The sequence below is a fragment of the Prionailurus viverrinus genome, chromosome B2 (assembly GCF_022837055.1).
Source record: "Prionailurus viverrinus isolate Anna chromosome B2, UM_Priviv_1.0, whole genome shotgun sequence".
Classification (NCBI taxonomy): Eukaryota; Metazoa; Chordata; class Mammalia; order Carnivora; family Felidae; genus Prionailurus; species Prionailurus viverrinus.
The window spans coordinates 71,236,540-71,259,409 of record NC_062565.1 but is presented as its reverse complement, the minus strand read 5'-3'; the positions used below and the strand labels follow the sequence as shown (position 1 = coordinate 71,259,409).

The following is a 22,870-nucleotide window of genomic DNA, read 5'->3' as shown; positions in this document are numbered from 1 at the left end:
TTGAGAAGTAAGTATGCATAATTTTCTGAACATAGCAGCTGCAGCGTAAGAAAGACCGCTTTAAAACTTCAGAAGATACTATTGGTAGAATTATATTGTAGATCCAATAATTAAGTCTAAGGTAGAAAAAAGTATAATAAATACCAAAAGTAAATAATTTTTAAAACATTGTGGCTAGAATTCTAGAAAAATTTTGGTGGTCTGTATAGTGATTCTATGACTTTTTTGTGGACTAATTAACATTAAAAAATGTTTGGGTAGTTGAAGTATCCAAAACTGGTTAGAGAATACATGAAACTTTTTTTCTTTTGGTAGTCAGATGACATTTAGGGATTTGTGAAGGGAACTTGGCTGTTGCTTCTGTCTCCTTCTGTTCAAAGATTTGTATAATTTAAACTCCTCACAATGGTTTGTATTTTTGAAATTGTCAGAGAGGACATGTTTTGTCAATCTGGTTTAAAGTTACATGTTTTAAACAGAGCTTAATACAGACTTTTTGAATTAATCTTTAAGTGAGCACTAGGTTAAATTAATCCTATGAATGCCAATTTTTTAATCCACTCAAAATTCCTTTGTCAGATCACAAGTTTTTGTTTCTTTTATGTAGAAGCACCTTATCTAGTCTACTGCAGTCATTTTTCTTTTTCCCAAATTTTATAGTTACCTGTCATTGTCACTGCAGAGTTGTAACAGATAAAATTGTATCCTATACAACTTGTTCTGGACAAGTAATACCAGACAGGTTAATTTCATTCTTGTAGTTTCTCTGTTTAAGTTTCTGAATTCACAGAAAAGTATATGTAATACTAATAAGCAAAGTGGACGTTAGTTAACAGTACTAAGTATCCATTTTAATGGGCTTTTTAATTATATTCAAGAAAATCAGGTATTAAAATGAGTGTATTTTTCTTCTAGGGTATTTAAGTTGCTTTTATAATTACATCTAAAAGTAATAAAGGCTATTATATGATACAAACCAAACTTAAAATTTTAGAAAAAAATTTAAAATGTGTAAAGATTATCGATTTCTGATTTGTTTATGAAAAGCTATGTTATGGGTACAATTATGAGTAATTTGTGAAAACTAATAAATTATCTTAGAATGGATAAGTATATGTTACTGAGCATATGGAATATAGAAGAGTCTATTTTAGAACAGATTGGAGAAAATGATACTTTTTTTTCTCTATGGAATTTGAGAATTCAGTGTACTAAAAAATCAAAATTATGATATAGAAGAATGAAATATGTAAGTGAGAACGTTTGGTCTCTGTAGTGACAGAGAAGGCAATCTTCAGATATGATGCTGGTCCATCTTTATTTGCCTTACACACACAGAAGCAGCCTATTTGAGCTCAGGGATGACAGACAAGGAAAAGGGTGGTTGGTTGGACGAGAAGTTTTTCATACTAAGAATATGTAGTTAGCAACATGATCTGATGCTCCTTCTGTTTAAGTTAAAACTAAATTGTAAATGGAATGAGGTTTATAATATAGCTTAGGTTATTCGTGATAGCATGGATGATGGCAGCAGGAGGCATGTATTCTGGACTCCAGGTGGCCTGTGATCATGGTGGCATGACCCATTTGATCTTTATCAGGGATAGAGAACAGGCACATAGCCTGTCTTGGCAGAGGTTATAGTAGAAACGCAAGAAATATTTACCTTGTGTCATTTGATTCTGGTTTAGATTTTGAGGAAATACTAAATTCTAGGCAACTTGGAGAAATGTGCATTTTTTTTTTTAACAACTTCACTGCCATTGTATGTGTGGTGTTAGTTATTTTGAGTATACTGTTTGAAACTGAAACATGACTAAAAATGAAACTAGTCGTTCTCTTAAGAGTATTTATATTGACATTTTAAGAATAGTTTAAGAATTTTCCGTCTTTAAATTAATAGACGATAACTTTTCCAACAGAATCCCGAATTGGAAATTTAAATTCTAGTTTAGTAAATAATATTTTAAAGAAGATTTCTTAACTGTACAAATTTTGCTTAGGAAACATGATTTAATTTAAAAACAAAACTTCAAAATGTAATATTTCAAAAAGTTAAATTTTATCATGTAGTGTTTTAAATTAATTTTTATAGAGAATCCTTTGTAGTTTGTGGACACCTAAATTCTTGATAAAGTTTTTTTTTTTTTTTTTGTAGCAAAATATAGTCGGATTGTGATGAGTAAAATTTGGAAGAGCATCATGCATATTCTTTAAAAGACAGATTTGTATTGATAATACTAGCTGAATTATCTAAATGAATTCTTAGGTGGTTGATTAAATTGTGAATAGAAGACAGTCTTTCAAGCATGTTTATTGGCAGTTAATTAAGGGTAAATAGACCACCAAGATTAATTTTGACACTTAATAAGATTCTGTATTAATTTTATTATACTTCTAATTACAAAGAAATCATAGGCATGTAAAGAGTCCTTGTGAGAATAGTTACCAGATTAGAGGATTTGACTCGAAAAATGTTTATGTAGGTTCTATTAAGAGTATAATCCTAAGAGCTGTGTGACAGTGGAGCAGGGACTAAAGTTTTGAGAAGGAAAGTAACGTAGTGAAAATAACAGTAATCTTGGAATCAGGAGACCTTGGGTTTGATTACTAATTTTTCCTATTTTCTTAATGTATGACTTTTAAGAAGCTGTAACCTTTGGACTTCAGTTTTCTATATCTGTGAAATGGGGAAAATACTTGATCTTACTTCCTTGTGAAGATAAATTTTGAGAATACTTGACACAAAGTAAGTATTCCGTGTATTTTCTACGTGGAAGGCTATCACAGTTTTTTAAAAAATTGCTCAGAAAATGTAAACTAGCTTTAAAGATGGTGGATGTAATTTTAGCCTATACTTTGTAAATCTGTTGATTTATAATTAGAAGTTCAAAGTTTTGAGAATTTGAGATCTGGTTTTAAAAATAGATCTTAGAGAATGATTAATGGTAAATAGGGCTTTTAAATTTATGATTTTGTTCATAGGTTAGAATAGTTGTAAAAATAAGAATTGTATTTCACTAAGCTGACCTTTTAGAATTTAGAACTATAGTGGAGAGCAGAAGTAACTAGCCTTTCAGATTTGAAAAAAATTGAGAAAACGTGAAAAAACTGACATTTTTAGAACAGGTCAGGTGTTCAGGACCTAGTAGTGCTAAATATTTGTGGATCTTATTTTCATAGGGACTTCTTAAATTATATGCTAGAGGAAGGACTGATATTTCTAGATCTCATAGGTAAATCAAGTAGTTTCATTGTATTGATCTGCCTCATTTTGGAAAGGTCCTTAAAATGATTTCCCTGCGTAGGTCTAGAAAGATTCTCAACATGAAAGATCAACATGGAGCATGTAATGTGAAGTGTAATTTAAATGACAGACAACTCCCATGTCACCTACCATCACTACCTCCCGAGGTGGTGACTTGGAAGTCTCAGTCTTGTAGATGAGGGCATTGAGATGTGGAATAAATGTTTTCCCACGCTCAGCAAGTTTAAACGTAGACTGTTGGACTTTAGAGCTTTCAATCAAACTACTGACCTTTTCTTTAAAAATTGAGTAGAATTCATGGGGCGCCTGGGTGGCGCAGTCGGTTAAGCGTCCGACTTCAGCCAGGTCACGATCTCACGGTCCGTGAGTTCGAGCCCCGCGTCAGGCTCTGGGCTGATGGCTCAGAGCCTGGAGCCTTTTTCCGATTCTGTGTCTCCCTCTCTCTCTGCCCCTCCCTTGTTCATGCTCTGTCTCGCTCTGTCCCAAAAATAAATAAAAAACGTTGAAAAAAAAATTAAAAAAAAAAATAAAAATAAAAATTGAGTAGAATTCTTAATGACAGTATGTCTGGTGGAATGCAGTGGCTTCCAAGTTTTTTATATTTTCTTCCCACTGATAAAATTTACCTTTTAATGGTAATTTCCATTGACAATGTCAAAATTTTCTTGGCTGGGAAGAACGGCTGTTTATATTAAGTAGCATAGTAAGCAGAAGCAGATAGTTGTAGGCAGGGATGCAAGAAAGTAAACTACTCAAAGACCTCAGTCTTTCCTTGCTCCTTCCTTGCTATAGTTTACATTTTCAGAAGAGGATCCTGTTGTTCAAATTGTGATAGACAATTCTAGAAATGTTTTAAATATGCAGCTGGAAAAAGGAGTGATAAAGGTTTATGATTTGGGCGAAGGCTTGAGCAGAGCTGTCTCTTTCACAGAATTCTGCTATCCTTGCTAGTGGAGATGTTGATAGAACCAAGAATTGTTTACATCAGGGGTGGTAAACTATGTTGGTTGCAGGTAAATTGTGTAGGAAACCTGTTTATAAGGCCTCGAAGCTAAAGTTACTACATTTTTAGAGTTGGTAAAAATATGTATGTACAGCTGATAGGTGCCTCCAAAGCCCAAAATATTTACCATCCGACCCTTCACAGAAAATGTTTGCTGACCTCTGTTCTAGATATCCTAACATATTTACACAGGGACACCTTTAATTCAGGTTTTAACCATTAATTATGGACCCTTAACCCAAAGATTGTTGTTACTGTATCAAGTGATTTTCTTTTGGGATTGGAGGTGGGAGTGGGGATATGAGAAGTTTGAAAAAGCTCTGACTAGCCCCCCAGTGTAAGAGTGAATCTCAGTGAGATGACATCAGAGTTTGCATCCTTAAATCAGGCTCTTGCATCTGAGTAGGAGAGAAGATGAGATGTTTATGAAAATTTAAAAGGGGAGCACAGCTAAAAAATAGTGCATTTTTCTTATTTTCTTTTCAGGATAGTAATCATAAATTTTATGGTTTAATCTGTTTGTACCTTCTAACTTTAAGAGTTTAAAATTTTAATCTTAGAAATATTGAGAAAAGTAGGGCTGATCACATTGATTTCCTTTAACCATAGTAGGAGATAACCATAGTAGGAGAGAGTATTTAGGGTTGTCACTCTATCTTTGTAATTTTATTTTCCATCCTTAGTTGTTTATCTTTTTAAAAAAGTTTTGTTTATTTACTCTGTACACCCAGCGTGGGGCTTGAACTCACAAACCTGAGATCAAGAGTCGCATACTCTTCTTACTGAGCCAGCCAGATGCCCCTCTATCCTTAGTTGTTTTAAGTGTCACCCTTCACCTGTAGGAATTTGTGCCATTGTGCTAATTTGTTTAGTACTGAAAGTGAACTTTAGAATATTTCTTTTTCGGCATAGTTTAATGTCTGTGTTGAAAACTATTCAGAATGTCTATTTTTAAGCTTTCTTCTATATTGATATATATGTATTTGAGGCAATAGGTACTACAGGCAGTGTAAATGAGGGCTGGAGTTACAGCGCCTTGGTTTGATTCTCATCTCTGCTATCCACTAAATGTGTGTGATCTTGGGAACCTTGTTTTATATTATTGTATAATAATTTCTTCATTAACGGGAATAATAGTTCATATCTCTTAGGGTTATTAAAATAACTGAGCTTTTACATGTAAAATTTACCAACTTACCACAAGGCCTAGCATTTAGAGTGTAGTCAATATGTATTAGCTAGATAGTGTTATTAATATTTATCACCTTTAACTTTATAATTTGATCATACTTTTTATACATTGAATGTCTTAAGAAATTGAAAGCAGCATGGGTCATGGAAAGTAATCAGTATATTAGAATTGAGGATGTTGTTTTGTTTTTCCCAAATAATAGTGTACAAACCATTACCAAGAATCCAAATATATACATTTTGTTTAAGGGATTTTATTACGATCTCATTTCCGATTTCCCTTTTGATTTTAATTTCCTTTTAGTTATTTACTAGTATAAACAAATAAAATAAAAATTTATTCAAACTAAAAAGCTTGATATTAAAGATACGGTATCTTACTAATTTGAAAATTAAAAATCGCATATGTGTAGTCATATATGAGCCATTTTAATTTTTTGAACCATTTTCATTTTTTAAAATTTGTGTTTGTCTTTACATTTTATTGACCATAGTGACATGGATTAATACTCCTTAAGAATAATGATTTAAGGTAGCAAAAGAAAGTTTTCATTTATTTTTTTAAGTATGTATTGGGTGTGTGCGTGTGTATGTGTATGTATGTATGTATGTGATGCAGTTTGGACCAAAAAGAGACTTGATTCTTACACTCTTGTAGTTAATGGCAAAGTTGAGAAGAAAAACATTGAATTATTAAACTTTTAGATGTATAATAACAAACTGGTACATGAGTTAAGAAAAAGTTGCCAAGAGTATGTACCCAAGATAACACATTTAGACTGGTAAGATAAAGGAAAACTAGGGAGGTTACATTGAAGAGAAGATTTGAAGCACACTGAAGAGTTGTTTGGGCAAGGAATGTGGGGAAATGTAGAGAGTATGCCACATGGGAAAAGCCTGAGAGCAAAGAGTGCAGGTAAAGAACCTGAAAAAAGGCCAGTGTGTCTAAATGTGGTAAGTGGGGGCTGGAGCGTGTAGGACTAAACGTGCCAGATGAAGCAGAGAAATATGAATGGACCATACGTGCCTTTCAGGATTTGTAGACCATGTTAAGGAGTCGGATATCTAAAGAGCAAGGAAAGTCTCTGAAGTGTTTGTTTTTGTTTTTTAATTTATTTTTTAATGTTTATTCATTTTTGAGAGACTGAGTGCAAATGGGGGAGGGGCAGAGAGGGAGGGAGACAACATCTGAAGCAGGCTCCAGGCTCTGAGCTGTCAGCTCTGAGCTGTCAGCACAGAGCCCCACAGGTCTCTCGAACTCACTAACTGCAAGATCATGACCTGAGCCAAAGTTGGACGCTCAATTCACTGAGCCACTCAGGTGCGCCCCGTCTCTGAAGTGTTTTTAAATTTTTTATAAGTGTTTATTTTTGAGAGAGAGGCAGAGCGTGAGCTAGGGAGGGGCAGAGAAAAAGGGAGACGGAATCTGAAGCAGGCTCCAGTCTCTGAGCGGTTAGCACAGAGCCCTGTGCATGGCTCAAACCCACGAACCGCAAGCTACAGTCGGACACTCAACTGACTCAAGCCACCCGGGTGCCCCTCTGAAGTGTTTTAAGTAAAGGTGACTTGACCAGATAAAGCTTTTGGAGAGATCATTATGATTGCAGTATACAGAGTACCTCTGGAATAGAAGAGATTATAGATTCGAATGAGGTAGGAGGCATGAGTAGATGTGGGAGAGATAGGAGTTATTGCAACGATGATTTTGAATTGGATTGTTGTGGAGAATAGGAAGGGAAAATCAATTGAACTTGGTGACTACTTGGATATTGGGAAGGAGATGGAGGAATGGGCAATGTAAAAAATACAACTTTTTCGCTTGAGACTGGATGGATAGTGTTGCCGTTTGTCAGGGTAGAGAACATTTTGGGAGGTGAGTGTTGACATGAGGATTATGAGTTCATTTTGCATATGTTGAGCTGAGGAGGGATCCAAAGAGAGATATCTTTTAAGGAAGTTTGATGTGTAAGCCTAGGCTACAGTTACAAATTTTGGAATCATTGGTATAATAATTGTCCAAGTAGGAAGTATTGAGTGAGAAGAAATAGGGTCTGGAGCTGGACTCTGGTAGAACTCTGGTAGAACAAGTGAACGAGATCTAAGCCTGTGTTTACCTGTATAGGTCATGGACAAGTAAATCGGCAGTCTTAGGATATTGCAGGGGTCTTAGGAACCTTCAAAACAGGGCAAGATAGAGTTGTTGTTTGGGGGGAAGAGGATCATAGCTATGATTAGATTCTCACTGAGGTCTAGATAACAAAATATATGAAGAACAATATGATAGAAGTACTATAGACTGCTGGTTAGTGGGGTAAAAGAACATTTTGGGAAGGAGTATAATGTGCTATGGAAATACAAAGATAGAATGTCCAAAAAAGGGGGGCAGAGGTATTGTAGTAGGTCATAGAAGGCAGTGAGGCATAGACTGAGACATGAAGGAGAATGAGTTGGGGAAGGTGGATGGGCAGAGAAAAGATTTCCAGCAGACGGATCAGCTTGTATAAAGTTTCAAAAGCCAGAAAGCCCCTGAGGATTTTAAGAACTGAAAGTATCTAACTTTTAAAGTGAAAGTTGATTTTGAAAAATTGAAATATACTAAATCACCAAGGGAAGACTAAGTCTGAGAAAGTGGATTCATAGTATTTTATTCAAAGACACGATTCTGCAATAAAGATACTCAGGTTCACTACCTGAAATGAGTCTTGCAAAATGACTCCAAAACAGGACAATCACAAAACTAAAGTTATTAAGTAATGAACTTTATGATTAAAATAAAATTTTTAAAAGAAATTTGGATTAGTTTAAAGAAAGCACATTAGAATAATGATATACAATTTAGAACTAGAAGGGACTCTAAATATTCTAGGCTTTTTCCTTTAAATTTTATTTTTAAGCAAATTAGGGAAGATTAAATATAATTTTAAAAATTCATATTTGGTAATTTCTTCTAATTTTTTTTTTGCTTAGCTAATCACCTTAGTGTTTGAAAAAGTATGTTTTAAGTCAAGATGGTGATATTAGGGAAAAGGAATCCTAGCTTAGTAAGTTTAGGAAATTGTATTAAAATCAAACAGATTTATCTCAGGATTTTTCAGAGGTACATAATATAGTATATATAATTTGTATTGGGACCTCTTTTCTGAAATTCTTCATTCCACTAGTACTTACTGACCATCTACTATATGCCACACACTGTATTATTTTAAATTGTCAGTGTAACAGTATGGCTCTCTGTTGTCTCTATGACAGGAATGTATTATGATAAAAAGTAGGTTGGTTTCTCTTAATTGGCTTCAGCTTAGAAGGATGAATAGTAGCTAACTTTATAAAAACACCATTCATGTTCTTCTATAGTTTGGGTATAACAGATACTGCAAGATGGAATGAAATGATTTAACCCTTCACTTCCTTCCCCAGATCAATCTTATAAGGAATTCATATTAAAAGTGCCATTACCGTGTATACTTGAGTAGCATTTCTCAAACACTTGGCCTCAGAACCGCTTTATGTTAATAAAAATTACTGAACTTTCTTTGTTTACATGGAATTATCTGTTCATATGATTTAAAAATTAAGGTAGATTATAAAATATTTTATTCATTTAAATATAATAAACTCACTTCATGTTGATTAACTTTTTTTTTTTTAATTTTTTTTTCAACGTTTATTTATTTTTGGGACAGAGAGAGACAGAGCATGAACGGGCGAGGGGCAGAGAGAGAGAGGGAGACACAGAAACGGAAACAGGCTCCAGGCTCTGAGCCATCAGCCCAGAGCCTGACGCGGGGCTCGAACTCACGGACCGCGAGATCGTGACCTGGCTGAAGTCGGACGCTTAACCGACTACGCCACCCAGGCGCCCCGATTAACATTTTTTATAACAGTTTTCTAAAAGTTTTGAAGAGTGGCATTGTTTTACATTATCAGGAATGTTTAATGTCTGGCTTAATAGGTTTCTTATATCTGCTGCCTCACTTAGTCTGTTGTGATATCACATGCCACTTGGCCTTTGGAAAAATCCACCATGAGAAAGAGAAAAAGAAAAATAATATGTTAGTATTATTTATGACTTTTACTTTAGGAACCTTCAGGAGTTCCCAGAACTCACTTTGAGAACAGCTGAACTATAATATTTAGGTGGTACATTGACAAATTTTTTATAACTTGATACCCTAATCATGAAATGATAAAACAGTATACTTTTTTTCTGTAATTCTCTTTCTAAAGCATTCTAAAAGACTTTCAGGATGGATAATAAAAATATTAGAATTTCATATCTTGGTTTCAAATGCTATCATAAATTAAACAGTGTTTTGAAGTTGTTCCAAAGTGCCCAAACTTTTTGTGGTAGGTAGATTTATTTTATAGTCGAAGCTTAGTTAAATCAGTAGTTGCAGTTTGGCCTTTCTCTCTAAGGTTTTTTGTGAATTACAAAATTCATCATAGAGGCTATATAATTGTTTTTAAATTTTGTGATGAGTACATGAACTATCAGGGTTTTTTTTGTTTTGTCCTTAATCTGGAGATACTCCTTATGTAAAAGATTCAAAACATTTATTATATTTTGTAGTTGGATGACTTGTTTGAAGCTTTTGAAAATTAAAATTTAAACATCATTTTAGGTTATAATGCTATATAGTTTTTCTTCATTCAGTATTTGCATTGACTAGAATCTGCTAATTTATAACTTGCTATATTTAGGTTACATTAATTCTTTAGCAGTTTTTCTCCTCACTGAAGTAAATGATGGTTGGGGTAACTATTCTGTGAGTCAAGTGGTTGAACAGAACAGACATGAACTTTGACCCCAAGTAAAATGAAATGTGGACTAGCCAGAACAAATTATTCTATTTTTTAAAGTATATTTTATTTATTACAAAGAACTATATCACTTTATTTAGCAAGTATTTTATATGTCTTTCACATAATAGGTGAAGTATTACAGACATTTAGCACCTGATCACTTGCTGCAAATATGTCATCGGCTAGGACCTCTTCTTGAACAAGAAATTCCACAAAGCGTTCCTGGAGTACAAACTTTATTAGGAGCTGGAAGACAGTCCTTGCTACGCACAAATAAAAGTATGAACAATTTGTAATAGGATTTAGACATTCTTTTTTGTGTATGTGTCCTACCTTTGGATCCATAAAAATATGTGTGTTTAATAGGCTGCAAGCATGTTGTGTGGAAAGGATCTGCTCTGGCTGCATTGCATTGTGGAAGACCACCTGAGTCACCAATTAACTATGGTAGCCCACCCAGCATTGGTGAGTTGTTTGAGTTCATTACCAAGTTGATATCCTCTTGGTAAAGAGCTTTTGAATATAAAAATGTTTTAGTTACTTCAAGAGAATTTCATATTATGTGCATTAGCATTCAAGTAAGGAAAAAGCTATCATTTCTTTTTACTGTGTCAGTAATCTTCGTAGTGAAGTCATGATATGTAATTATGGATTGTATGTATTGTACGTAATGTAGGCTAACTAGCTTATTGATATTCTATTTTTACAGAAAAACTGTTTTCCTAAAATGTATTAGATTGATTTTGTGGGTGACTGTATCACAATACACATTAGTTATGATGGTGGAAAACAAAAATAGTTCGGTTATTTTTTTATAAAGCATAGTGTATTTTTCTGCCTTTAAAATTTCAAAGAAGGAAAACTGATGCAGCTAGGTCTTCCTTTTGAAATACCTGCTAGATTCATCCCTTGTCTCTTCTACCTGGTCCTTGGTCTTCCTGGATTACTGTAGCATTTCCAAACCAGTCTTGCTTTCAGTGTCTTCTCCCTCTTTCCCTTCCGGGTCATACTTAGAATACTGTAATATTAATCTTCTTTAATTCTACCCTTGCTGTGTTGTCCTTCTACTCAAGGTAGTATAAAGAGGTTGTTTAAGATATTTTAATGGTGTCATACTTCCTCTAGCACCAATCTAAACTTCTAATTTTCAGAGACTTTCATATTTTAGTCATAGCCTTTTCTTCCACCCCCACCCTTTTGCCTATCCAGGAGTGTTATTCTCCCTCTCCCACCTATCCAAATCGTACTTACTTCTTCCTTTTCTGGATACTTATACTGATCATCAACATTGCAGTTCTGCCTTTTGCTTAAGATTTATATGGTAGGGGCGCCTGGGTGGCGCAGTCGGTTAAGCGTCCGACTTCAGCCAGGTCACGATCTCGCGGTCCGTGAGTTCGAGCCCCGCGTCGGGCTCTGGGTTGATGGCTCAGAGCCTGGAGCCTGTTTCCGATTCTGTGACTCCCTCTCTCTCTGCCCCTCCCCCGTTCATGCTCTGTCTCTCTCTGTCCCAAAAATAAATAAACGTTGAAAAAAAAAAAATTAAAAAAAAAAAAAAAAAAAAAGATTTATATGGTATATCTTTTTTCACTGTTTTACTATTAACCTTTTTGTGTCCTTTCATTTCCCATATCTCTTAAAAATAGCAAAGAAGTGGCTTTTTAAAAATATAGTATGGCAGTCTTAATGTTTTATGTAAGGCATTTTGTTCTGTATGTATAATTATTGATATATGTGAGTTTAAATCTCCTAACTGTTGCTGCTTGGAAATCTTGATGATTTTCTGCAGTTTGTCTGTGATATGCCTTGGTGTCTGTGGGGTTTATTTTTCTTGTTTGAGATCCATTAGGTTTCTTGAATCTGTAATGTCTTTTACTGGCACTGGAAAATTCTCAAATATTATCTTTTAAAATATCATCTTTGCTCCATTCTCTCTCCTTTGGGACTCCAGTTGAACACATACTAGACTCCCTTACTTTATCTTCTCTATCACCTTCTCTTTTTTTATGATTTCTATCTTTTTGTCTCTGTGAAGTATTCTGGTTTGTTTTCACTGACCTATTTTCCAAAGGTATCCTATGTGACATTTGTATGGCAGACAATCGTGGATGATTTTTTTTTTCAGTATATTGTCTTGGTTACATAATGATATTTATATATTATCTATATATAAAGAACAACTATTAAAACAAAGGATTTGAGACACTAGAGTATATTTGCACTTAGAAAATTATACTAGGGGCAAAATGGTTTTGTTGAAAGAAGGGGAAGGTAAAATATTAAAGGAGTTTCACTGGTAGGGAGAAGTTTATCCTCTCTTTGAAAAACTACAGGTCTGTATAGTAAAGAGAATGTGTTATGTTATTCTTTCAACACATTGTCATGTAGCCCTGTGGTAGGCAATGCAAGTGCAAGAATGATTGACGGTACATAACTTTCATCTTAACATTTCCTATGTGAGTAATTACTATGTGCCAGGCAGTACTCAAAGCATTTTTCATTTATATTCTCTTTTAAAACCTAAATGGCCTATAGGAGGAACTGTTCTTACTTTATAGAGAAGGAAATTGAGGCATGGAAAACGTCGGCATTTTGACCAAGGTTACACATTTAGTGAGTCATGAAACCAGCCTGACTCCATTATGCTGTCTTATTTTCAGTAAGCTAAATTTTCAAGTTGTAGCATTTGGCTATTCAAGAAAATTGGTATTAAGTCTCATGGTCAGATTAGTAAATATTGCTGACGTGGATATAGGGAATATGACCAAAATGTCTTTTGAGTTTTTTGTTACAGCAGAGTAATGCAACTGGTATATTCAGGTATCAGAATTAATTACCAAGCTGGTAATTTTTGTATCTTTCTGAAAGACTTAATTTCATAAGGGTTAAGATGAATGCTTTTTTCTTCCATTTGTATTTTCAGGAAAATACTAGCTCTTTTTATTTAAAAAAGTAACTATTATAATGCCAATTTTACCTGCTTTTTCGTATTTGCATATAGTTTCTTAAGTTCCCAAAGAAAAAAAAGCTGGACTAAAAATGAGTCTATTTATTATAGTCATAGTTTAGTATCATCTCTTTTCGGTTCCCCTTGGTGACAGTCTTGAATGTTTTGTGACTGCTACAAAATTGGGAATAGGATGGAAGTGGAAAGAAAAGTTCATCAAGCTTTTGGCCTGCATGGTGATAAGGTGTATCATTTTACGTTATCACAGAGTATGGGTTAGAAGATTTTTTTTTTAAATATGAACATTTGTAGTACTGACTTAATTCTTTTGTTGATTCCTCTTTGCTATTTTCTGTCTAGCTACTTTTAAAGATTTTCTTTGCTCTTTCCTTGATCTATGTAGTACTACCAAGTAAAAAGGGACGTAAGGAAAAAACCTTAACATTTTAACTTTTCATAAACTATGGATTTAAATATTTAATATACATCTAGATATTTAAATTTTGAAGCATTTGAGATACAGAAGTTTTAAAAATAAACTTTTAACTTGGAAATAAATATTTACTGAAAAGTTGCACAGATAGTTCACAGTTCCTTTTATACACCCTGTGCAGTTTTTCCTAATGTTGTAATCTTATTACCTGGTACATTTCTCAAAACTACAGAACCAGCATTGGGACAGTATTATTAACTAAACACCAGATCTTATTCATATCTCACCAAGGTTTTCTGTTAATTGTCTTTTCTTGTTCCAGGTTACCAAACTGCACTTAGGAATTTAAGTTTTTTTGTTTTTTTTTTTTAATGAACTTTCTCTTGTAACTCAGAAGATCACGTAAGATAAGTGTGGTGATAAATTGGATTTTCCTTTCTTAGATTTTTGCAGACTATATGCAAACTTTTGTACTTCTCAATTTGAGTATTTCACATTTGTCTGAAACTTTAAAATGTGTAAAATAGAACTTCTAACCCTGTGAAACTTGTTATTCCAACCCTGGGAGTTAGACTTCTTAATTCATTTCTTAACATTCGTTTAGTAAATAAGGCATGTGTATTTTATTCTAATCTCTTGAGTCTGTTTTTCATTACCATTGCAATAGCCACATTTGAGGCCTTGGTACTTCTTGCCTGGAGCTGTAACATCATTCATTCACTTACTAAGTAATTACTGAATCTCTCTGCATTCATTATATCTGGCATTGGGCTAGCATCTGGAATTTTAGGATAAATAAGAACATGCTTGACCTCTGCTCTCCTTGAACTTATAGGCTACTTGATCCCTTGCCTCTAGTCTTATTCCTGTGCCCTAGGATTTAGCTCTAAATCAAGGTTTTGTAACTTTGGCATTGTTTATATTTTGGGCCAGAGAATTGTTTGTTGTAGGCTACTGCCCTGTGCATTGTAGGGTGTTGTATTAGCATCCCTGCCTGTGCCCAGTAAATGCTAGTAGCATTTCCCACCTTTTGCCCCTGGAATTGTGACAACCAAAAAATATCTCCAGATGTTCCCAAATGTCCCTGGGGCAAAATTGTCTCCAGTTGAGAACTCTAAAAGTTGTAAAAGGCATGTGTGATCCTGTCGTGCCTCCTTTCCCTCATTGACTTTGAATAGTTTTAACCATGTAATGTTGCTCATAAGGCTGACCTTTTCCCATCTTCCCGCCTTTTCCTTGCCTCTACCTGTACTCTAGCTTTGTACAACTCCTTGGCAGTTCTTAACAGTCAGCTAACCTCTTAACCCTTTGTCTCTGCACGTTTTATTTCTGTCTGCAATGTCTCTCTTTTTTGTTAGTTCTATGAATATCTGTTCATTCTTTAAACTTTAAATGTCTGCTTATACTTACCTCTTCTATAGCTTTTGTCACATAGTTGTGTCTGTTTCCTTTTCTTTTTCTACTATACTGTTAGGACATGGAGGATAGAGATTATGTTTCATTGCTCTTTATAGACCCAACTCCTTGGCATTAGTAAACATTAAATGAAGAGGCAGTTGGTAATTGATGAACTGGAGTGGGACTCAAAAAATTCAGCAGTGTATAGGGGGTAAAAATTGGAATATATGGTTGGAATAGCCAAGAGAGAGACTTGGTCAAGGATATCATTGGTCAAGGATATCATTGAATTAAGGGAAAACCTCAGAAGCTGGTTTTTAAGAAATTAAGGTTTATTAATGAATTATCAGTTCATTACACTTGAGATGTCAAAAACCCATACCTGTATAATTTAAGAACCAGGTATTGATCTTATCTCAGTGTGTCTTTACCCTATTTTATAAATCCCGACTGCTTTGCATCTCCTAGTCCTTGATGTAAATTGTGAAAATTGAACTGGAATTCATTCTCAGGGAAGGAGAACCAAAGCAGTCAGCTGCTTTCTAGTCCTCTAGAACCTCTCTTAATGGGAGAGAAATAAAAGAAAAGAAAGGTCCTACTAATCTGTTATCATTATCTTCTAACTCATTTTCTATGGAAGAGATACATGATCATGTATTAGGCATAATAACAGATTTACTTTCAAAAATACTTATGATCTCAGGTATTGTGCTTTCTCCAATCTCCTTACCCATATTATGCCTATTTTCAGATATAGTTTACTCTGTATTTGCCTATGTTAATAGGCATAATTTAATAATAAATGACATTAGTGGAGGGAGACCTGGAAAGAAGAGACATAGGTACATTAAAGCTGTTTTTAAAGTTAAATTTGGGGATTCATTTAATGCATGTTTATCTTGTGGAAAAGGTTGTAATAAAGTAAAGCAATCTTTTGCTAATTGCCTGTTTATATTTTTTGACATTTACCATATTAGCCAAGTAAACTTTCTATGTTTAGGTTTTCCATATCTCATCTTGTTTGTTGTTTTGCCTATGTAGTTCTACTTGTTGCTTCTGTCATTTTACTTGCTGCTTCTGCTGCAAAGTTCCAGTTTTGGTGGGCGAGGATAAGGAGTATTGAGAAATCTCATTCTGTGTGAGTGTAAGGAAAGCTTTACCTTGAAAAATAGCCTTGCTACACAAACATGCAGTTAACATTAAGAAGCTTTTTGCATGAAAAGTTTTAGATCTCATCTACATTTATAATTTTTTCTGAGAAAACTAGTTTGAACAAAGGCAGCAAAGATTTGCTTAAAATTAGATTATAAATCTTGACTCGGCTTTAGTCTAGATGTGTGGCCTTAGGCAAATTATTTAATTTTTTAGCCTCTCAACTTCCTCATTTGTAAAATAGGGGTGAAATTTACCATATATGGTAATTTGGAAACTTAAATGAGATAGCAAAGTGACTATGTATGCACAATGTAGACTACACTAAATGTAACTTTTTGCCCTTTCATCGTGTAATTCTCATTTAATGCATTATTTTGCTAGTAAATCTTGAGTACTTTTAAAGCAAAGGGTCTTTTCCCCTTCTATTTTTACTGTGCTGTTTTGCCACATTTCCAATATTTGACTTATTCTACAGTTGGTAGTTTTTTAACATAATTTGGCACTGGGCTGAGATCTGGAGGTTAGAGTTAAGTTTTTCCTCATGTAACCATGTTTCTTACATAAGTATTAATAACATTGTATGTTATAAATCTGTAAGATTTAACATATAATTTAACATTTGACATATAATTCAGTAATTTGTAAGATTATAATAATAATCTGTAGTTTCTTTCCTGTTCATGTATTCTTTACCTCATATTCTGTTAAGTTTTGTACCTTTTTTACCTCAGTCCATACTTTATCCTAAGTTAGGCATCTATTCATCACTTATTTAAATACATTCATTTTGACCTATTTTCTCAGTAACCATTTTCTCTTTCAGAACTCATTTTCTTCTATTTTTCTAATCTTAGTTTTATAATTTGTGTTGTTTAATCATTTCTGACTTAGCTATATTTTTTGGATTTTTATTTTTTGGTCTTGGTTTCTGTTTTTTAATCTGTCCCTTGAATGATATTTATTTACCTTTGTTTTTTTCTACTGTACTGTTAGGGCCTGGAGGATAAAGATTATATTTTATTGCTCCTTATGGACCCAATTCCTCAGCATTAGTAAATATTAAATGAAGAGGAAATAGGTAATTGATGTAATTAGTGAATGAGGTGGGACAAGAAAAGTTCAGAATGACATTCATATTTCCATTTGGCACAGGTTTTTGTTATTTTAATTCTCTTCCTTGCTCCCCTTCCTCTCCTCCCTCAGCCTCTCTACTTCCTTGTTTTGCCTTCTAAGAATAGGTAATTGTGAGAGACTCCTAAGATGTATTGCATTTTTGTTTTAAGGGAAATAAAGCTAATGTTCATTGTGCCAAAGTGCCAAATATATAAAATAGACATTATTATTTATTTTTTTCTTTTGCTTAAATTTCTTTTCAAATTTATGATTGACCAGAAAAGGGGAAACACTTTGAAGAATGACAGTTTACTTAGGTGAGTTCAAATTGTTGCTCTTGTAGCTGTGTTTTATTTTCTTTTGTTAATAATGAGAAGAAATTCTTTTTAAGGTCATAGATGTGATGAGAGATATCATCTGTGCCCCCTGCCCTCTTGTTGTACTATGTCTGGCAAGCAGTGTCAGTAGTAATTAGGAAGCACTAGCCTTTCATTACCCCCTTTTAGTTTGTGTCCCATATTTTTCCAGATTGTTTACTTTGATGTTGAATTTCATATCTGTTTAAGTGAAGCAAATTATCTTATTTTCTTCATAAAGTCTCTGACTTTTTATTTTGAATTTTGAAGTTAAGAATTGAACGTTTTCTGGGGCGCCTAGGTGGCTCAGTGGGTTGAGTGTCTGACTTCGGCTCAGGTGACCGTCTCACGGTCCACGAGTTCAAGCCCCGCATTGGGCTCTGTGCTGACGGCTTGGAGCCTGGAGCCTGCTTCAGGTTCCATGTCTTCCCCCCTCTCTCTCTGTCCCTTCCCCGCTTGCAATGTCTCTTTCTCTCACAGAAATAAACATTAAAAAAATTTTTTTTAGGGGCGCCTGGGTGGCTCAGTCCGTTAAATGTCTGACTTTGGCTCAGGTCATGATCTCACAGCTCACGATCTCACAGCTCACGACCTCACAGCTTGTGAGTTCCAGCCCCATGTCAGGCTCTGTGCTGACAGCTCAGAGCCTGGAGTCTGCTTCAGATTCTGTGTCTCCCTCTCTCTCTGACCCTCCCTACTCTCGCTCGCTCACTCTCTCAAAAATAAACATTTTAAAAATTAAAATAAAAATAACATAAAAAATTTTAAACCAAAAAAAAAAAAAAGGCAAGGAATTGAACATCTTCCTAGACATCTTGAAACTAGGAAATCCATGATCAGGCTGAATAGATACTTATATGAAGAGAGCAGCAGTTTGTTCAGCTCCATAAGGAAGATGAAGGGGAAAAAATGATGTCCCATAAAGTCTTTTAAAAAGTAAAAGAAAAACTGTGGTTAGTAAGATTTAATTTTATAACATGAAGATTTGATTGTTCAAAGTCAATATTGTGGTAGTATATAATACCTTTAAGTTTATAGAACATGTTGTCTCATTTGCTTTTCATAACAACATTGCAAGATACCCCAACTTTATCAAAGAAGCTGAAAAAAAGAAGAGGTAGTGACCAAGTCAATTATCCCTGGTTGTGTTTTTCTGAAATATGCATTTAACTTTATGTCACATTTATTTAGCACCGTTTTGCCTTCTCTGTGAAATTCTTTATGCATTAGCCTTGTACCACTTGTGTCCATTTATTGATTTGGGTATAGGAGCCTTTGAATTCAGAATGTGAACTTTAGAAAGATTAAAACATGGTATGTTGTTTCAAGTTTATCTCTTTCCATATAAATAACTTAATTTGAGAGAAAATAATTCAATTCCTTGAGAAAGTATTATTAACAGTCTTGTTGGCAAACTGATTACATTCTAGTTTAAAATGAAATTTTAGGGGCGCCTGGGTGGCGCAGTCGGTTAAGCGTCCGACTTCAGCCAGGTCACGATCTCGCGGTCCATGAGTTCGAGCCCCGCGTCGGGCTCTGGGCTGATGGCTCAGAGCCTGGAGCCTGTTTCCGATTCTGTGTCTCCCTCTCTCTCTGCCCCTCCCCCGTTCATGCTCTGTCTCTCTCTGTCCCAAAAATAAATAAACGTTGAAAAAAAAAAATTAAAAAAAAAAATAAATAAAATAAAATGAAATTTTGTTTTTTGAGCCCTTTGATTTCTTTTGCAAAATCAACTTTTGCTTTTAGCCATATTCCTTGTGATCTGTTCTCATTGTGGTCAAGAGATAAAATGGCAATCGGTTATCCCAAAGCAAATCTTATGTTATTCCCACTTCTTTCTCCTTAATAACCTTTAACTTCCTAATTTGGGGGAAATAGTCCAGAATGCCTTACCATAGCTTACAAAGCATTCTGGAGTCTGTGCCCTACCTTCCCATCTCTTCACTTGACACTTTCCCCAGTGTGCTCTGTGTGCTAGCCATACCTACTTCCTTATATAGTTTGAGTGCCATGTTCTTTCCAGCCTCAGACCATTGCACATGCTCTTGCCTCAACCTAGAATATGCTCCCTTCCCACCAACATTCTTTGTTCCACTTTCAGGTCTTAGTTTAAATGTCGGTTTTTCAGAAAAGCCTGACTCACTGATATGCAACCCCTTCCCTCCCCTGCCATATGTTTAGGGCCCTCTGCTGTATATTTTAAGGTTTTTCTGAACCTTTTTTTTTGTTTTGCTGACACTTCTTGTTATAAGTCCTTGTTTCACGTCTGTCTTCCCTGCTAGACTACAGTCTTCATGAGGGTAAGTACTGTGCGTTTTCTTTCTCTGTTACATCCCTTAGTCCATACTTGGCCCATATAGGTGCTATATAAATGTTTGTTAATTTAAAATTAAATGATTAAAATGTTTGGCATAAAACTATATAGCTTTAAAAAAATGAATTTTTATTAAAATTACTATAAAAACATTTAAAAGTTTTATGGTTGAAATACCATCAGACTAGTTTCCAAGAAAGAAAAGAGGAGGAAGAGTAATACAAATCAAGTAATTTTACAATTCTAGTAAATTTGAATCCTTGTAATTGTAATGTCTGTTTTGGGGGGTGGTTTTGTTTGTGCTTATGTACTTGGTTCATGAGATTTTTTTGCTTAACTCTTGGAATCATCTCTTTACTTACTGTATTTTATTTTAGTATTTGTGCTCTCCTTTTTAGAGCTTACTTGTCTTTGTGGTATCTGCTAAATCTTAAAAACGTGATGTCTTTCATATGGGAAGTACAACTAAACACCAAATTGACTATGTAGAGATTTGGAGGGTAGCTACTGTACATACTAATTATTTTAGAGTAGTAAAATAAAGAGAGAAGCTCTCCAGGGTGCTGTGTTGCCCAGGTGATTATTTTACTTTTCTATTCTCTCTTTCCTTTTTTGTGGACCAAAAGCTGTTTACAGGATTGTCCTTGTAATGTTACAGACCCATTTTACTATAAAACTAAAGTTGGGAATTTTGTTCATTATAGTTAACGGTGATTTATTTGCCTTGTTCTCGTGTTGGTTAGTTGCTAGTTACTGGTGCAGAATGATACAAAGATCAGATGATGATGTAGAAATAAGCCAATCTGTGTTGAATTATTTTCCAGATTATCTGTGGCCCTCAAATTACGAACATTTGGTTGTTATTCCCTACTAATGTCTATATTAGTAACCTCAGGAGAATTGTGGCAAGCTTATCAATTGTGGCTCTATGGTGAATTAACTGTTAAAAGTTCCTTCTTACAGGATTCCTTCCCAAATAAAATTGAACCTACACTGTCTTTGATATATTTCTCTTTTACTTTAAAATTTTATTGGGAAAGATTTTAGAAACAAAACTTACAAACAAAATTAATGGTGCTTTGTATTATTTTATGGCTTTTGAATCAAACCAGGTGTAAATTCTTTGTAGTCTTATCATTCAATCCATTGTCATATAGACAGTGGTTATTGTCTGTTTTATAGTATACAATTCTGATGTTTTGGTATGCTTAGTCTCAAGGGTTCTTTTTTTATGCTTAAATAAATTTAAATGCTTTGCATCTTTATCCTTGGGCGTGTTTTTCTCAGGTTTTGAATTTAATCTCTTCAGACAGTTTAGATTTGTCATATTGCTCTTTTGAGTTCCTTGAGACAGACTGAGCTATACTTTATTTAATTAAAATTAATCAGAATGAATAGAGGAAATAATCAGTAGAGGAAACTTGGAAATCAGAGAACAGTTCAAAAAGCATTCAGTCTCACTGGTTAACTGCTATTACTGCTTTGGCATATTTCCTTTCAGTCATTTTTTTTTTTTCTAATATTTGTTTACCTAACCACCATGGTAAGAGTGCGCTCTTGGGAGTAGATGCCTGAATTCAACCTTGGACTTCACCTCTGGGAAAGTTAAATTTTAGCTTTCAGTTTCCTTACTGGTAAGGAATATCCCCTTCTTGGAGATAATAGTATCTGCCGTAAAAGACGGGTGAGATTAAATGAGAATCAATGTAAGATGCCTGGCATGTACTAAAGCACTCAGTAAATATTAGCCATTATTTTCCAAACTGTTATTTCATAATAGTGTTCTGTAGCCATTTTTCTCCCCACTTTAGTAATTGTATTGTATTTTGACATTTACCCACATTATTTGAAGCAGATAAGACTTTTTCTGTCATTAGATTTTTAAAAAAATTTTTTTAACATTTATTTATTTTTGAGAGTGAAACAGTGCAAGTGGGGGAGGGGCAGAGAGAGGAAGACACAGAATCTAAAGCAGGCTCCAGGCTCTGAGCTGTCAGCACAGAGCTTGATGTGGGGCTCGAACTTGTGAACCACGAGATCACAACCTGAGTTGAAGTCGGACACTTAACCGACTGAGCCTCCCAGGCACTCCAATCATTGGATTCTTGAAGTCTCTAGCTCTAAGCCTTGGTGACTTTTTCCTCATCACAGCCATTTTCTCAAGGTGTTTGATTCCTGGCTTTAGCATAACTTCTCTTTTAGAGATTCATATAGCTATTTTTTTGTGACCCCATAGTCATATCTTCTTTTCATTAGAACATTTTTGTGGTTCTTTAAAATGAATAAAATTTTATGTAATTTTATGCCTTTTCAAATACCTTACACCACACATTTATCTAATGAAAATTTTGAAATCACCAACACACTCATAGGCAACTTTTTGAACTTGCAGGGTGTTTTCTATAGTAATTATTCTGTAAGTGCCTGGTCATGGATATAGCATTATTTTGTTGGGAAAACTAGTTATCATCTAGCAATAAAGCAGTTTGGAATTTGTTTTCATGTGGTCTTGCTTACATGTTTATTACCAGTTTTGTAGTTCACTCAAGTTTAGTTTTATAGGTTTCCAAATTCTTGTTTTATAGTTATGAGTTCCTAATTTTACATTTAGAAAGCCTTTATTAACACAGATAATGGAGGTTAAAATGAAACCTTGGTACTGATTATCCAGAAGTCACTCTTTTCTACTTTAATTTAAGAATTGTTTATGTGGTTATTAATTATAAGTTATAACTATTTTGCATTTTATTTACAGAAACTCTGGGAGGTTTCCAAGATTTTTGTTTTGTTTTGTTTTTAGGTTTATTTATTTTGAGAGAGGGAGAGAGAATACCAAACAGGTTTTGTGCTGTCAGCACAGATCCTAACACGGGCCTCAATCCAATCCCACAA

General features: G+C 34.4%; 1 protein-coding gene across 5 annotated transcripts in view; it reads left to right on the top strand.

Annotated features, from left to right (window-relative positions):
- PHIP (pleckstrin homology domain interacting protein) overlaps window positions 1-22,870 on the top strand; it is a 140,623-nt gene that overhangs the window by 5,593 nt on the left and 112,160 nt on the right. For 4 of the 5 annotated variants that reach the window (XM_047857914.1, XM_047857915.1, XM_047857913.1 and 1 more), the window contains exons 5-6: window positions 10,394-10,544; window positions 10,632-10,730. In XM_047857914.1, coding sequence (XP_047713870.1) covers window positions 10,394-10,544; window positions 10,632-10,730 — 250 coding nt within the window. Of the gene's footprint in view, window positions 1-10,393; window positions 10,545-10,631; window positions 10,731-19,825; window positions 19,965-22,870 lie in introns of those variants that run through there. The other variant, XM_047857916.1, reaches the window with a different exon arrangement.